General features: G+C 38.9%; 1 protein-coding gene and 1 long non-coding RNA gene across 5 annotated transcripts in view; one reads left to right on the plus strand and one right to left on the minus strand.

Moving 5' to 3' along the window:
- myom3 (myomesin 3) overlaps nt 1-18,287 on the minus strand; it is a 51,069-nt gene that overhangs the window by 19,256 nt on the left and 13,526 nt on the right. For all 3 annotated transcript variants that reach the window (XR_003296262.1, XM_026317261.1, XM_026317260.1), the window contains exons 8-18: nt 17,992-18,036; nt 15,214-15,342; nt 14,964-15,125; nt 13,008-13,149; nt 11,623-11,822; nt 9,863-9,916; nt 7,790-7,917; nt 4,826-5,009; nt 4,315-4,489; nt 3,873-3,994; nt 2,675-2,862 (exon numbers count right to left, since the gene is read on the minus strand). Coding sequence is in view for 2 of the 3 variants with exons in the window: in XM_026317261.1 (XP_026173046.1) it covers nt 2,675-2,862; nt 3,873-3,994; nt 4,315-4,489; nt 4,826-5,009; nt 7,790-7,917; nt 9,863-9,916; nt 11,623-11,822; nt 13,008-13,149; nt 14,964-15,125; nt 15,214-15,342; nt 17,992-18,036 (1,529 nt within the window). In the remaining variant the exon portion in view is untranslated. The remainder of the gene's footprint in view (nt 1-2,674; nt 2,863-3,872; nt 3,995-4,314; nt 4,490-4,825; nt 5,010-7,789; nt 7,918-9,862; nt 9,917-11,622; nt 11,823-13,007; nt 13,150-14,963; nt 15,126-15,213; nt 15,343-17,991; nt 18,037-18,287) is intronic.
- LOC113136434 (uncharacterized) overlaps nt 15,108-18,287 on the plus strand; it is a 29,104-nt gene continuing 25,924 nt past the window's right edge. For both annotated transcript variants that reach the window (XR_003296264.2, XR_004463256.1), the window contains exons 1-4: nt 15,108-15,777; nt 15,940-16,085; nt 16,831-16,978; nt 17,322-17,452. This is a non-coding gene — a long non-coding RNA (uncharacterized LOC113136434). The remainder of the gene's footprint in view (nt 15,778-15,939; nt 16,086-16,830; nt 16,979-17,321; nt 17,453-18,287) is intronic.

Consider the following 18,287-nt stretch of genomic DNA (forward strand, 5'->3'; position numbering starts at 1 on the left):
CAACTTGTGATTCACTTCAGTATTTCTGTTTGCTGCTAGTTTATACTTTCACTCCATTGCATTTATAGATTTTGCAATAAAACCATATTATAAGCTTTTAAAATACACTACATTGTTTGGGATTAAACTATTAAAGGGATACTTGTCCTCTAAACTACTCTGAAGTACTCAGATGATTTCACTTGAAAAGCTGTAAAAGTAGCCAAAATGTCACAAACATTAGATGAAAGTGTAAAAGATATAAATCTGCTTTATCTTTTTTTAAAAACTTATTTCTTCCCCATTAATCACCTCACAACTCATGATTCATTCTGTGACCTGATGGAGAGGCTGGAAACCACTGGTCTAGACTACCATACAGTATCTACTACAAAGTAGTTATAGCCAATTATTCTTTGATTACACCAGCAAAATCTAATACAACAATAATTAAACAGTACCATTTTCTTATTGAGTAAGAACTTTTCATTTTTTATTACATTTCTCTAATATTTGTTTCTTATTATAGTATTTTTATAGTGTTTTGGTGTATGTGCTTGATGTGTGCATCTGTGTCATTTTAGACAAAAAACAAAGAGTTCATATCTGTTTTTGTTTGAATGAAGCAGGATCAGATGTTCATCCCTAAAGGGTTAAGTTGTGGATGTTTTGGGGTCAAAATCATGGACAACAACTGTACAGAACTCAGCTGGAAAGTAACAGGAGCAAAATCAGTATTCCAACTGATAGAAATTGTAGCCAAAAATGCAACTTGACACAAATAACCAGCACAAAATAGCTCATGTTGAAAGTAGAGATTGTACTTTTACAGGATGTGGGTTTCTTGTGGCCCTAACGAGGAAGTCACATGTTCTGAGAAATCGGTCTCTTTAAGACCCTGCACTTCACAATCTGTAGGGGTAATCTTGATATACAGTGGCACAGTCATTTTCTTTCTAATTGGTTTTACCTTTGTTCTTCCCAGGAGCTAAAAACAACCACTCACACTAACACATTTGCACGGTGTCTAATTACAGAGCACCTGTAATCTCCCGGAGACAGGTTAAACATTTAACTTCCTCTGGGTCTCCATGGACACTGCTTGTTGCCTAGAGACACAGTCAGTGTGGATGAGGAAGCTTTAGCCATTTTGCCATCGTGTACTATGATCAACTGTAAGACCATTTGTTGTAATCATTTTTCTAATGCTATGTAGACTGTCGGACACAGTAATATGACTTTTGGTGGCCTGTGAACAATGTTTATTTTATGTTAATGTTGCAATTCTTCTTTTCCTTTCAGCTGCTCCCTTCAGGGGTTGCCACAGCGAATCATCTGCCTCCATTCAACCCTATCCTCTGTATCCTCCTCACCCACACCAACTATCCTCATGTCCTCCTTCACTACATCCAAGAACCTCCTCTTTGGTCTTCCTCTAGGCCTCGTTCCTGGCAGCACTAACCTCAGCATCCTTTTACCAATGTATTCACTGTCCCTCCTCTGAACATGTCCAAACCATCTCAATCTGGCTTCCCTGGCTTTTTCTCCAAAACATCTAACATGAGCTGTCCCTCTGATGTCCTCATTCCTGATCCTATCCATCCTCGTCACTCCCAGAGAGAACCTCAACATCTTCAGCTCTGCTACCTCCAGCTCTGCCTCCTGTCTTTTTCTCAGTGCCACTGTCTCTAAACCAGACAACATTGCTGGTCTCACCACTGTCTTGTCCACCTTTCCTTTCATTCTTGCTGACACTCTTTTGTCACACATCACACCTGACACTTCCCTCCACCCGTTCCAACCTGCTTGCACACGTCTCTTCACTTCTTTTCCACACTCTCCGTTGCTCTGGACTGTTGACCCTAGATACTTAAAATCCTCCACCTTCTTCTCTTTTTATGTTAATGTTGCAATATCATTTCAAAATGTATCAGCATGTTTTAGGAAAAACCTAAACTTCTTACAATTAAAGATCATTATATCACCTCTAAAATGTGTCTTTATTAAGTAACTAAAATGACTTCACCCAATGTCAAAAACATAAAAATAAAAAAATGGTTAATACAAACCTTGACCTTCCTGTAGAATTATTCTACCTTTTACCTACTTTAGTCAAACTATTTCTGCTGCATTTTTCTATTTTTCCCAGCCACCAATCAATAAAGTTAATTTCATCTTAATGTTATTAGGCTTTCTGTTGTAATAAGCTGCTGGCACAGGTGACATATGGCCTCACTTTTTATGGGACAGTATAAAAAATCTATAATTGAGATGGTTGCATCAGGAAGGGCATCTGGCATAAAACTTGTGCCAACCCAATCATGCAAATCAACTGATCCACTGTGGAGACCCCTAAAGCCAAAAGAAAAATAAATAAATAAATTAGGACATCCATAATAGGGGAGGCTGATGGGACCAACCAATCAAATGAATAATCGACAAGATTAAAGACTGACTTGATAATAGCACTAAATCAAAACTAATGTAGTTTGGTAAAGTTATATCCTGAGGGGGAGCTTGGATGTGTGGTTCCCATGGCAATCCACCCAATAGTTGTTAAGACATTTCAAGGAATGGCCAAGAGATGATCAAATCATTAAGATGCAGAGTAGTGAAAAGCATGAATGGCTCTACCAAATCCAATGAGTGACTATGCTGCTCCACCACAACTGCATCATGTTAGAGCCTTATTGACCTTCAACTGCCTCTCTTTGACAGGCTTGACGTTGACTTCTCTCCATATTTTCATGCCCTCTTCCCTCTGGTCCAGGTAGTATCCACGGACAGGAGCTCCACCGTTATAGCTGGGGGCCCTCCAGGCTAACACCATCTCTGATCCAGTGCACAGCAGCAGGGCGATGGCAGATGGAGGAGAAGGAACATCTGGAAGAAACAGAAGGAATTAAAACTGAAACAAAAATATCACATGTGATAAAAGAACATTAGCAGGCACCCATCCCAATGCCAGTAACTCCTCAACAACTTTTGTCTGAATTTATGACTCTGCCTTGTGGGCCTCAGATGAAAAAATATTCTCTTTGATAAAAACGTACTCCTCCCAAAAGTTGGACTTCAGTCACTTATCCCCAGATAATGGCAGTGTGGCAGAATATATGTGAGAATATTCTGGCAAACAAAATGAGTCATCGGTATGGTTCACTGCAGGCTATAGTATATTATCTGAGACTGCAACAGAGGAAGTAAGAAAGAGAAATAGCTCTAACAGGTGCAGTATATCACCACACTGCTCGAAACCAAGGCACTAAGAGAAAGTGTTAATTGTCAGTTATTGACTGATAGTATAATCTGGTGAAGGCTACACGAAAGAACATATAGACACTGACGTATGAGAAACACACTGTCTTAATGAAATGTTAACACTAGTACTGAGTAGACTGTACTGTTCACATAATGTAGACTCTTTGCCTGACTTGAATTAAACTTTTTCTTAAAACTGCTTTTCTGTTTCCTGTAAAGTTGGAAACAAGTGGAGGACACGTTGTGACAAATAGCTCTATAAGGAGAATGCTAAGAAATATTTGACTTTGTTTACAGTTTTTCCACAACAGAAAAGGCTCTTGAGGTAAAAACAGAAAACTACAAACATGAAAAGTGCTATTTTTGTTATGAATATACTTTGAGATCCATTCAAAAGTGAGAAACAGTAATAGATTTATTCCACATGGCAAGAATATATTTTGCATTTTGATCCATCTAACCTCCACCCAGAAAAATACTACGTTCATCCATGTGTGTGTTTTTACTCTACAAAAACATTGAATAAATGTGTAGCAACTGGAATACAGCATTTTAATATAAAGTGCCATGAAAGAAATTTTCATTAAAAAAATGTATGTCCAGTGTTTTGTGTCTTTGCTGGCAGGTGCACTTACAAATGGCTGATTTGACGAGGATGGGGAGAGACTCATCTGAATAGATGCTGTTTCCTGCTCGGCTCACGGACTTCACCCTAAACACATACTCTTTCTGAGTCTTGAGACCATGGACGATAAACCTGAGGGGTAGAGGTGAAGTTGGTGAGTCAGAGACCATACCCATTTATTACACAAGAAGAAGACTAGAGGAGAAAAAAAGATTAGAGGAAGGTCTTAACAAATAAACATTAATTTGTGTCACAGTTTTCTTTCTACCTTCCAATCCTATTATTCATGTCACAAACCTTCAGCTTTATCTAGTGACCCCCTGTGTGGCTCCCAACTACTCGGCTGGGACTAAATCTAAAGCATCAACTGTTGTTGCAGCAGGTAATCATGACAACAAAGATCATCACAACCAACATTTGACCACAAATAAAAATGTTTGATTATTTGTTACCTGGTGCTAGCAATAGGCTTGTTGTTGACAGTCTTCCAGTCTTGTTTGCCAGTTTCACTGTAGTACAGGTAGTATCCCAGGATGTTATCTTTTTCTTTGGGCTCCTGCCACTGCAGCAGCACAGAAGTGTCTGTGTCTCTGAAGGCCATGAGTGAGTGAGGTGGAGCTGGCAAAGCTGATGGGAATTAAATAAAAAAAAACTCTCAGTTAAGACTATAAAAGCTGAAATGATCAAATGAAAAGGGACCAAAAGATAGAATCCATTCAACTCTTCCTTTGATTTTTGGAAAACTCATATAAAACTTTAAAATATGAGCAAGTCTCATTCAGAGATGCGCAGAAACTGACGAGCAGTGACGGGTTAGTCAAATACAGCTTTGAGACACTTATTATTGTATTAGTATTTCCACAGCTTGAGTAGGTAAAAGAAGTAGCTCTATAAATTCAAATGCATTTTTGAAAGCACTCACATAATGAATGGGTAGCAGTGCATGACATCTCACATTCTCACCTTGTGGCTTTCCCAAGGAGATCGGCATGCTTGGCTCTGAGGGGTCACTGACACCATATTTGTTGATGGAGCGCACTCTGAAGCAATACTGCTTGCCCTTGACCAGGTCAAACACTGGGAACCTGGGAGAGTTTACCACCACGTCCAGACTGGCAAGCTCCCAACTGCTCGTCCCTGCCAGGGACTGATTCATGTACAGCATTAGAAAAACACAAAGATAATTTCAAAAGCATCTGCGTCAAGGACATGTTCATTATTCAGTAGCCTATCCTTCAAAGATGCTGGAGGACTCAATCTGCACAAAAGTGAAGGGTTGCCAAGATTGAGAAATACTTTTTAAAATCTCCATAAATCATCCAAGTTTGTACCATCACTTACTTTTTAGTTAATTGGCAATTGTCTAGTTTTGGAGCAAACCATTTAACACAGAGACAAGGGCAAAGTTTGGTGTGATAGAAGGCAGAATTCTAAACAGAGCCAAAATATAGCCAAAAACAGGCAGGCAGATACATTTCAGACCATCAGACTTATTTTTACATTTTTTCTTCATCTTTTCCAATACATCACTTGGCTAATTATGCTATATTATGGTATAGTATATTATGTTCTCTACTAGAACATCTACAGTTACTTTTCTATTCTTTGGTTATATATTACAATTATATACTGATCTGCATCCTTGTTTGAGAAGGAAACTCTAACAGCAGCAGAGGGTATGTCAGTGAGATCGGTGATTATAAGGTGCTTGCTCAAGGGATAAAGGTGTATTTGAATGTTGCCTTCATTAAAAAAGCCAAAGTGAAGGAGCAGGCTTTAGTAATTTCAGATGCCTTTGACATATTTGACAGTTTTATTACTGTAGTAACTTCTAAAAGTCCAATAAAAATTTATTTCCTGTGGCAGTTTTCTGATTATTGAAGCTAGAAGCTGTTGGTTGTCTGGGCTGATAGAGAGCCAAGGCCCTTTATTGTTGTAAGAACAGGTCAGTCCTCATACTTTGATATATTGGAAATAAACTTTTGTTATTTTGGCACAATTTTGAACTTTCAAACTTGTTTCTGAAAAATCAACAAATTTGTATTCTCATTCATAGTCACCGCCCTGCATAATGTATCATGCATAATGCACAATGGAAATGCTGCTAAATGAGTCAAAAAGTATGGGGTAAGGTTGTTGTCAAAAAGACACGTGTGTAGTAATAAACATTCGTACATATTGGCCTAAGGTTGTGCATAAATGAATAAAATGTACACAAAAATGTGGTTTTGTAAACTCTCGTATGAGTCAAATCATACATCAAATATGTAGTGCGTGTTCTTATGAGAGAATACAATTCCAATAAATGTATGTCACATCGTGTAATATAATTTTCTTACTATATTGGTTTCGGAAACTGATGCAACTCCTCTGCCTCCAGCTGTAATGGAAGCTGTAAAGTCTACACGCACGTCTTTTTTGACAGTAACCTTACCCCATAAAAAACAGAATATACTGTAGTTTTGAGTTATCTTAAAACATACAAAACCTCTGACCTCAGATCCAGGTAGTTTTGAATCACTAGTTCTGAACTAAAATCTCTTTCAAGTGTGCAAAGAAGAAACTCAAACCCCAGATGCCAAAGCACACGGCATGAAGGAGAAACATCAAGATCTGCTTCATTTTAATGAGTTCACAATTTCCCAGTTAATCAGACACCACAGTGGTGTAAGCGTGTGTGTGTCTGTATGTGCGTGTCTGTATGTGTGTGTGTGTTTTTCCCCCTGTGTCTGCAATTAATGCTGTGGTACAGAGCGTGCTGTTAATTTGGCTCACGTTCCAGCATCGGACTGAACAAACCCAACAAGAGACTGGACAAAGTGATGATGCAAGGACACTGATCCTCGTGTTCAGTGGATGTGTGTGTATTCCTAATTACAATAGTGGTATTCTTACCTGTGTCTGCAGAATAGGATGAGAGTGGGTGTTTTCTTGTTTCCTATACTAATGAAGCTCATAAAGCACCATAGTTAGGACATTTTTCTGTTAACTGCTTCCTTTGAACATCCAGATAAGGAGTGTTGTTAACATTAATTTGGAGTCATGTTTCTGGCTCTTATCTTCAGTCGTATTTTACCTCTGTTTTGCTCTCCACCAACTCTTGAGAGAAATATCTGTCTGTTTAGCTGCTAAATGCAAGTCACTAGTCCAACTAGCAGCCAACCTTATCTCAGTGCCATTTGGTGCTGTGTAGACAGCGTTTTTAGAGGGGTTTTTTCTAACATAGATGGCTGCTTGCTGCATCCGCTGATTAACATGCGCTGAAACTGTAAAGTTGTTGGCTCCAAAAGCAAAACAATATTTGAATTTCAATCACTGACTAACAGGAAATCTTTTTCACCAACATGGTTTGATGTAGGGCTTTCATCAGGTTTCTGCTGTTCACTCTTGTGTAAAGTCAGAAAGTTACCAAAAGAAAACTTTAGCAAACTCCAGCATTAGGATTCAGATGTCTCCAGACAACATATCACCTTGACAGACATATCGCCAAGACATCTTTAAACATATATGGAGATCTTTTAAAAACATTCCATGATCCATACAAGAAACCACCAGGATCTGATGTTTGTCAGACACATTTTTACCAGAACAAATAGCCAAAGTCCAAATCTTCAAATTTTAGATGTAGGATTTTCTTTGAATTCACCAGCTTTAAAAACCCTCTATCCTGTCCCAAGCTTTATTAGCTCACAAACTATAATACAACAACCAAATAAAGTGAACTATATACAATGGTCTAATTATTTCAAGTCTTCTGGGTTGATTTCTTCTTGCACTGCCATGACCTAAAGTTAAAGGCTGCCTCAGAGTTGAAAAATCCAAAAAAAAAACCTTCACCATTACTGTAGCCTACCATGGTCCTGAGAAATATTGCAATCTGAACATTTGTATGTGTGTATGTGCGTGTGTGTGGGAGTAAAGTCTGACCCGCTCAACATAGAAGTTGAGTGGCTCCCTGCCTCTGGGTTCAGGCTCGGTCCAGCTCAGCACCATGTAGGTGTCGCTCACCTCGCAGGCATGGACATTTGTGGGAGGGAAAGGAATTTTGACCTGACCTGCAGAGCAAATAGTGGAGGAAGCAGAGGAGGAAAAAGAGGAGGAGGATGAAGAAAAAGGGTTAGAACAAGGTCAGTGAGAATGAAAGTGGAGTGGAAAAAGTGCTGGCTTAGAGATTGCTTTTGCTTGTCTTTTATTAAAATCTTTACATCAGGAAATTTCATGCTTTGTCTGCTGGATTTGGGTAAAGCATACTGCGTTACATTTAACTTACTGCTCCAATCTCAACACTCCTAATACACAGTACACCAGATAACATACTGTATGATGAATGGTCTGGGCTCAGCATACTTTCAATGGCACTTCAAGTCAGCAAAGGACAATGGAAATGTTTATTCACAAGTCCTTAGTTTTTGCTTGTCTTTCTGTAAATCCTGTCTGTGTGTATCCTCTGAAAATTTGCTGAGCTGCTGTGTGAATCAGAGAGGAACTTCAGGCAAAGAGAGGGCTGTGAAATAATATCAAGGAAACTAGGGTAAACAACAGAAACAGCTCTCTGTATAATGCATCACAGTTCAACAGCACCTTCCTAAATGTACAGTTGTAATTTTTGTATTAGAGTGACCTAGTTTTAGGTTGGTGTATTTAATAAACTGATGGCTATACATACACACACACACACACACACACACACACACACACCCCCCCTCACACACGAATACATTCACTTTCTTACACAAATTTGGATCCAATTAGCTTACCTTGGCTTAGCATTGAATAAATACTACAGGATGCAAATCCTCATTAAACCTCAACTTGTCATTTTTATTTACTGTTTATGTGTTTTCCTTTAGACCAACTTTATAGGGTCATTTATTGTTTTAACTTCAAACCAAGCCAGGCCAACAGTTTTTTGTTCAGCTAAACTCCATAATTAAGAAACAAGCAAATCAGATTTTATAATGACAACGATTACTCGTAACAACTCATAACAACTCGTGACAAACAGAATTTCTACCTGACTCATGTTTCTCAGCTCTCTGGAGTGTTTCCTCTAACTAACTGTTTCGTGATGTTTATGCATCATAAACCTCAGCCAGTTACTGGCAACCAAATAATACATATACTTAATATATATTCTCTATTAGTTAGTTAACAGCACACACTGAACTGGTAGAGTTAGCCCAGTCACTGGGTTGTTGATACTATACAGTAAATGTACATGTACTTGGTGTGACTACTCAGACTCCTTAAAACCAAACCTGGGCTGTGGCCTGGTCTGCAAACAAAAACCATAAACTCACGGGGCTGCACAGCCACAGAATGATGCCTTATGCATAACAGGTGTCAAAGAACATACAATGAATCCTTTATACTAGATCCAATGACAGCATTTAAATGTGTGTAAAATGAGTATGTAAAGTCAATGAGTCAATGTTTGCTGGCTGAAGACTGAGCTCATGTTTGTTTCAGCAGCTTTTGTTTATACTCTTTTGATTACAAAAAAGCTTCTCACACACATGCATGCTTTCTCCTTGACACATGCATACATGCTTTCTAAACCTTCATTAAAGAACAGAATGACAAAAATGAATACAATCTCACTGCAAAATTTATCTTTTGGTTGCTTCTTCACAAAGAAATACTTCCTCCTGTTTCTTTATCTCTCTGTCTGTGAGTTACATTGCCAAGGTTATCAGCCCTTTTCACAGGCATTCACAGTACCTCAGGCCAGTTTGTGCATTAACCAGGACACCACCAGGGACTGTTTAATCTTTTCATTCTGTAAATGGAATAAATGCTCATTGTCTCAGCCATACAATTACAGAAGCTTGTTGTTAAATATAATATGAATACGCATTAGGCCACAAGCTCAAGGCGACCTACAGGCGAGGAGATGGCACCCTGTGTGCCAGTAAAAAATAAACACTGCATGAAATCAGTGTTGAAAATGTTCAAATGACATCTTTATATGACAATATTATTTAAAAGCAGCTTTCTCACCTTCCAGTTCATCTTTTGTGATAGTGATCGTCCTTCCACTGTCCACATTGACCACTAGGAAAGGAGAAGAGGAAAGGATAGAGGAAGGTAATGAAGCTATATGAGAGAGTATGATAACATTATTAGTGTTAATGTTAGAGGAGCAGCCACTGGCAAGAGAACCAGAGAGACACAAAGAGGTGAGAGAGCAACATGGAAGGATGGAGAGCAGGCTGGAGTAGGTAAATCTTCTGTCTGTCCTTCATTTGTGTTTGATGATCCACATCAGAGTCTGAGCCCATCTGTCCTCCCTCTAACACATACACACACACACTCACACACTCACAGTCCTACACACACTCATTGATCTGTGTGACCTCTCATTTGATCACTCTCATCACTCCTCTGTATAAAGTATTTAAGTATCATCTTAAAAGTAATCTTCAAAGAAATCAAATGAACCCGTTCAGGCGCTCATGCATTATGAAGCTGTTGCAGCAACGACTGCAGAACTCTCAAAAGTGTGATCCACATCTGCACACTCCCATTTTCTTTCGCTGGTAGTACTGATATTGTGGCAGCTATAACAAGAAAACTGAGGCTGATGAGGTGAATTAACAGCAGGAAAATATGGCAGATATGCTTTGGAGTAGCAGAGTAGTGACAAATTAAAGAAAAAGGTCAGAAAATAAATTAGTGGAGAAACATAACAAAAGCTGACAGAATATGGTGTGAATTGTTTGCTGTTGTTAAAACAGTACTTAATACATTTAGCACAATGAGCAGTTTAAAAATATACCAGAACAAGAGCTACTGTATGTTTTTTTAATTCTAAGAATTCTTTGACAAATGCTTTACCCACAATGCAACACAACCACTGTCAGAGATTTAGGTGGGTTTGCCTGGAGGGGCTACTGAAGTCTTCTAGCCTCACATCTGGCAAGCATACTTCTTTCTAACACCAAACCTCAAGATGGCTTCAGTTTGTAACCTCCATGCCCAAGCAGCACTCACTCAGATGATGTCATTATATACAACTCCCTCTTGACCCACAAAAGGCTTTATACAACTTTTTATATATGCATTAGCACTCCCCAGTAGCCTGTAAATAGCTGTTGATGTGTAAAATAGTTTGGAGTTCTACTTTAAAACTGACTTTTTACAAATGAACCAAGAGGTTCAAGCATGAAGTTATACAGACTGACAGGTAAGTCGTTTACTTGACGGATTTGGACCTCCGTCATCTGCATTACTCCCTAAATGGGGTGTCTAATTTTGTGGATTAATAGTACACCATGATGTACTTTACTGCACTTTCTGTTTATTTATCTTCTATGATGAGCTCACAAAGAAATAATTTCTTATGAGCATTGATAGTACTTTGTAATGGAACTCATAAATCATTATGAAGTGAAGTGAGAAACAAGTAAGTTACTGTAATATTATAAAGAGACCATTATTATATGTCACTGTGTTTCCCTCATTTTTTTTAAATAAGCAACTGCTAAGATATATGGAGTAGGGGCTCAACTCACTTTTCACTTTCTGACGGATCATGGAAAACCCCTGCACTCACATCCTGATAAACCAATGTATAACCATGGTTACCATTTCTTCAACAGCATATTGATTGATTAGTGATATCTCGTTTGAATTCTTTCCAAAATCCCCTATCTACTATCATAAAAAACTGTATTAGGACCATTTTGCTTTCTCCAGTTGTCATGGTGTTTCACAGCTTTTATGTGGCAATTCAACTACCAGAGTGTGTATTGAGGTACCCATGGTCCTGGTGTGTTCCAGGGGGTCTGCAGTGAGGATGGGCTTGGTAGCCTTGGAGGGGCGTCCTGCACCAGCCTGGTTAACAGCGCAAACTCTGAACTGGTACAGCGTTCCCTCTTTTAGCCCAAACACAGGGTAGTGGCACATTTTCTGAATATGTTCATTGCAGCGTATCCACTCGCCCTGACCAAGGTCAAGTCTGAGAGAGAAAAAAAAATAGATGACCGTCCTGCACATGTAATTTATGCAGTAGTCCATTTATATGATTAAAGGAAGAAAGAGACAACAAAAAACAAACATTGGATAAGAAGTAAACAAAACAGTAAATGCATAATGTTTGTACCAGTTTATGTGCAGTCTGCAGGGTGCAACATTATCAAAACCAATTGTAATGCATTGTAGCCTGCACAGCAACACATTTCAGTCAGTAAATAGCCCACCAAGGCCTATAATGGTGACCAGAGACCATAATATGAAAATAATGGGCCTCCCAACACAGTAAAAAGTGATTTTAAAGTAGACCAAGAGCTCCGATTATACAACATCGATAACAAACTGTTGCCACTTGCAGTAAACAAAGAAAGAAAAGACTGCAGTTTTCTAACTAGAAAGGGGTTGCTAGGGAACTGGCAATCTCACATTTTTCTTTCCTCACCCAATAACCAATAACATTCAGGAGATGTATCTTCTGCACTGAATAAAGAAGACAAGAAGAAACAAAAACTAAAATGTACAAAAAAACACATGGAATACACACCTGACTACCCTTTAGTAATACCGCATATACATGGACACTTGCAGAAATGCACATATGTAACCATGCTCTCTCTTGCTCTTTCCACACAGACTCAAATATACACATGCATGTGCATGACACTGCTGATTGATTGGTGTGAGTAGTGCTGCACCTGTTCTTCTGTGGGAGTCTTTGACTCTGTTGTAAACATAGTACTGAACACTGAAAATTACCAGGTATACCATTCATCACTTGTGAATCCTGCCAAATGGATATTACACCACTGCTAGTGGCCATCTTTTTCTGCTCAAATCCAAATTCTTTAAAAGCAGCTCAAACATCAATATGAGGGTCAACAAATTCCATATACGACATAAAGTATGTGGACGTTTTGATATATTAATAATGTATTTGATATTCAAATAATGTGAAACATATACCAAACATTAAATAACATCGATCATTCCAGTGATTATAATGAAGTTAAAGAAGTTTAAATGTTTACTTTTTTAACAAAGACAATTTTAGCAAAGACAATCAGTGTTTATTCTGACAATGAATTAAGTGTTGAATGGAAAAAATACAATTTGATGACAAGGGCATGAATGAACTTTCAGCCTGATTTTGCTTATCCAGACTAAGCCTCACCTTTCTACATAATAACCCTCCACAGGTGAGGCTCCATCAGCACTAGGTGGCTGCCAGGTCAGGAAGACGTAGTCCCTGTTGATGTCAGATACCTCAACAGCCAGAGGGGAGGCAGGACCTCCCACAACTGCAGCTGATGCATCTGAAGAGGCACATTATCAAGTCATTTGGAGCAGAGGAAAGCTAAAGAGTAGAAGACTAGTTATTGTAGGAATACTCTGGGGAAAATGGTGGTGATGCTGGGGAAAGTGGGAGGATGTAGAAACAAAACAACATGATATAGGGGATTGTGATGATAGATCAAGCTCATTTAAAACCCAACAATGCAAACACAACAAGCCTTGGCCACAGTGTGGAAAGTAAGGACTGAGCCAGGACAAAATACAGGGAGTTGCATGCTGAAGCAAATAGCTGACTGTAGCTTTTCGTTTCTGACAAAGTAATTTGGAGAAATAAGCTTCAGCTTTTAAAAACTTCTTCTGATGTTTTGTAAACCGAACAAATAATCAATGAATTAAAAAAAGTTGTTGCATTACATTCTATCTTACTGAAAATACACTATATGATTCCAAACAGTTGATGTGATGAGACATAGAGGAGGAGAAAAAGAAATGAGGAAATTGGAGTGTTAAGATATGAAATGTTCCCGGATGTCTTTCTTGAGGCCAGGAATAGACGTTGTCTTTTTTCTTTTTTTTTTTTAACACAGACTGCAGTCAACATTTAACACACACTGCTTTCCTGTTTTAAATTTGCTTCCTTGCCCTGTCTCCCTAACCCGATTCCTTCTCTCTCATTTGTTTTTACTCTCCTGTACCTCCTATTTGTAATGCAAATATGACAGTTGAATGAAAGGAAAACACTCATGCAGTGGAGTTCGCTGATTTTCTAATTAGTACCTCCAGCCCGGGTAAAAACAAGCTCCTTAACAAGAGCAAGAGAGACCTGGGACCTGATTTTAAATGCAGGAAGAATTGTTTTGCATTAAAGTGTTTTTGTATATGTGTGTTTGGACTTTGGACTTTAAACACATGTGGGTAAGTGCTGGGTATTAAATTGAAACACAGATAAGCTGCATAGGCACAGTTAAATTTTTACACATGCTGCAAAAAAAGTACAGAGGAGAAAATACTGTAGCGGTCTGTAAAGAATATATAGTTTCATTGAACAAAGGTAACAAGCTCTCTACTGCAGAACAGCTTGACTGATGGTGCAATCTCCCTGTTTAGATCAGGGGAGTTTGCTGACAGGAAATGAAAGTAGAACCAAAATCTGGTGTCTTGAGTGGAGATTCAGTCAAAGCATGAGACAACTTGGGACAACAAATAATGATTCTATGTTCAAAACGCAAGTATTTGGTATGCAGCAGTGTCAAGGTAAGTGTAAAGCATGTGTCAGGTTATTTCAAACACTAAATGGACCATTTCAGAATGAAGCATATCACTTGAAAAGTAGGCTGGCAGGCTATTTAGAGCATACATTTAGTATATAATGAGTTTCTGATGTGACAGTGCAGTGTCCCTGAACAGAGGTATATAAATTATGCCCACCTGCTCCGAAGGCAGCAATTGAAAACCTATGAAGCACAGTAATGCATCTATATATTTATATATATATGTATATATATAAATATAATAGATGCATTCACACTTTGCTCTTTGTGTACAAGAATGGTTTAGCAGTTTATTATTATATTCATTCAATGAGTCATTTGGTGACTCTAAATTGCCTGTAGCTGTGAGTGTGTGAATGTGTCAGCCCTCTTTTGATAGAATGGTGGTCTGTCCAGGATGCACGCCTTTCACCCAATGTCAGCTGGGATTGGCTTCAGCCTGCCTGCAGCCCTGGATGTCCCAGGATAAGAAGTCGATAACAAAAGGCAGGTACAATATACAGTAACCATATACAGTAAAAAAAAAAAAAAATCAAAGGGAAATATTTTATGTTGGTCCTGACCTTTGACATACACAAAAGCACTGTGTTCCAGGATTCCGTCCCAGGTCCTCAGTTGGACAGTGTAAAGACCTTCATGCTCTTTGTGTGCAGCCTTTAAAGTGATGCAGGTGTTGTTGTCAACTGTCTTAATGTCCACATTGCTGGACTGATGTATCTGTATGTCTAGAGAATTAAAAAAATGAACTGACACACCAGCTTATATCGAAATTGCCAAAACTCTGGATCATGACTCATCTTTGACAGTGCTTACTATCTCTGAACCAGGTGACATCCTCCTGGAAGGGCAGCAGCGGTGAGGTGAAGGCACACTGCAGGGTGAGGCTGTTACCCTCCTTCACCCACGTGGGGGGGAAACAGGTTCCAAACTGTGCCTGAAAAGCTGGAAGAGAAAGGATTAGCAAACATTGAGGAGAAAGACATGTTGGATGGGGTTGGAAAGCAAAGATAAGAGAGAAGGAAACAGGATGAAAGAAAAGTTAAAAGTGGTAAACAGGAAAATGGCAGATAAAAACCAAAAAGAAGGCTAGGGAAGGAAAAATGAAAGGAGAGAACATCCACATATTCACTGTCCTCGTTGGTACTGGGCAAAGATAAAATTTATTTCAAAAAGTAGGTCCACTCCAAACACAGCATCACTGCACTAAACGTTATTCCCCAGATGGTAATAATTTCAAGGGGATATTGCCCAATAAAACTGTACAGACCTCCTCTTGAACACTCCAAAGGCAAGAACCATGACACATAAAGAAATCTGGAGGTAAGAGGATGTGCAGAAGCAAGCAGCCAGCAGGAAGAAGTATGCTGATTTTTGATGGTAAGAAATGAGAGATTGTTCCAAAATAACTTCTCAAGATCTGTCACCAAACCCGGTCGACAGACTTCTCTTTGACAATGAATACATTTGTGCTATGACATCAGTTTTTCATTATTCTCTGCAAGTGCTAACAACGACACTAACAAGCCCTTCCTTTCTCAGCTTTCTCTCTAGGAAAGGGAAGGAAGTGAAAGTGCACAGAGGGGCTTAATTAACCAAAACACCATCTTATATGGACAGACAGCCATAATAGAGCAAGAGCCTCTACTCCGGAGAACAGAGGACAGTCAGGAGAGGCACCCCCAGAGGTGAGCACAGAAGCTGAAGATGTGACAGTTTCTTTTTGAAAGTGAACAATTCCTGACAAGTTATTCCTTCAGCTACTATTCTCTCACTTGTCAAAGCACTGAAGCAATACAGTCTGGAAGTGAGAGATATGTGTTCCATGAGGTCTTGTCAAATCCCATTCACAGGGATGAATCTGAGAGACTGTGACATGTTTCTTATAATGATATTGTTCTGCTTAGCAGGCCAGGCTGTCACAGGAATGTGTGCAATTTTAATAAAACACACATCTTAGATCTTTATTTCTCATCATTCAAATGCTCAAACCCAATCCCTCAGCACACTGATGGCTATAATAAATCCACCACAGTTTCACTTTTGTTTCATGGAGTGATTAATGTTGGAAATATTATCTGCTCTTTACGAGATAATCAAGTGTCAGTTTTATAAAAAAAAAAAAAAAAAAAAATAGCAGCATACATCCTTCAGCACATTTTTATGCAATTACATGCTGATAATACTTCATTTAAAGTGATTGCCACTTAATTTTGTGTGTGAGGGGAATGTATTACACTTACGTAGTTCTTCTGCAAGATACTGGTGAACGCTAACAATAAAGGTAATTTTGTCTCGTCTTTAAAAATATAAACTAGAAAATGCCACTGAGATTGTTTTCTAATTGTTATGTTGGTCTGAAATAACTTTTATACTTTTCATTTAACCTTTTACATGACTCACAAATTGACTTGAAATCCTCTTCTTTTAAAGGCAAACTCTGGGTCATGTTTTGACAGCTTTGCCCATCAAAGCTTACCGCCTTGGGTGATTTTAATTCATCAGTGTCACTGCTGATCTGGGGACTTTAATATGAGATCTACTTCCATTCTCTTTCCTCCCATTTAAAGAATTAACTTTGGTGAGTACATTTTTTTATAACCACTATCTCACAGGAAGGATTTGCTAAAGCTACAAATATGAGACTTGGGTTGTATATGATGGTTATGATTTACAAATTTGGACTAGTTTTGCTTTATCAGGATTTGGAAAATCTTGCAGATGTTGGCCATGACATTGAGAGAGAAGTGAGAGTAAATACATAGAAAGAAACAAGTCCTCCAAACTAGTCAAGAACAAACTGTCATTTCTCTGTGTTATTAAAAAAAAAACATGAACAGCGGTGTCGTCCATAAAAGTCACACGCTTTGCTAACTCATCTATCCACTGTGAATCGACTCTACGGACACGGACTGATCTTTTAGCGAAACGGAACCAATTACATCGTCGGAGAGAGGGGTCGTAGTTTAGCGACGCACATGAAGGAGCAGCATGAAACTTTCTGGTGGGATCATGCTGTCTACATTTCTTGGATATGCCCAGAAGAAAAATGAAGGTAAATGAGAAAGTTTGCACGTTAAACTGTGTGGGAAATGAAGTTGATGGCCAAATGTTGAATCTAATCCAACCTGTTTTACATAGAAAGTTACCTTTGTGTGTCTTTAATAAGAGTTATCTTACATTATTTATTAAATATGTGGGTGAAACGTCCCCAGCCAAAAACATAAGCCCAGTGCAATCATGACATGACCCTGAGCATTTCAATTCCAGCTGAAAATGTCCTGATCCTCACACACAGTGCAGTCTAATCAGCTGAGCTGTATGCACCACAGCCTTTACCCTTAATGGAATAAATAAGTCCTTCAGCTATCTCCGCCGTCTCCCTTATATGTGTCCATCCATGGAGAGGGACACCTACATGGGAAGACAACGCCCTCTGACAAACCAATACCATCAGCACGCAGCTTCCTTTCAGTCTGTGTTTTCAAAACCAGCCAGTCCTTTCCTCGCTTACTGGGGGGAGGGAAGAACTTCAAAGGGCGGCGGAGAAAATGAAAGGGGACAATTTTCATTAGGCCCTGGCTTGAAACTTACCGGCAGTTTGCAAGTACTCTGAACCAGCCTCAGCTCCTTGATATGCTGAATCACAGAGTGGCAGAAGAGGACAGATTGGAGAATGGCAGGAAGGGTCAGAGATGGAGACAGAAACAGAGAATTATATTGTGAAACCAAAGGAAAATGAGAGAAACAGAGCAGACAAATCAAACTTGGCAATGCCACAATTATGCAAGTCACATCTAATATTCCCTTTAACCTATTTTTAACAACCAACGAAAGTGTGTGAAATATAGATGACAAGGAGAAGCCTTGAAGTGTCTCATTAAAGCTCT

Source organism: Mastacembelus armatus, chromosome 16, assembly GCF_900324485.2.
Source record: "Mastacembelus armatus chromosome 16, fMasArm1.2, whole genome shotgun sequence".
Taxonomy (NCBI): Eukaryota; Metazoa; Chordata; class Actinopteri; order Synbranchiformes; family Mastacembelidae; genus Mastacembelus; species Mastacembelus armatus.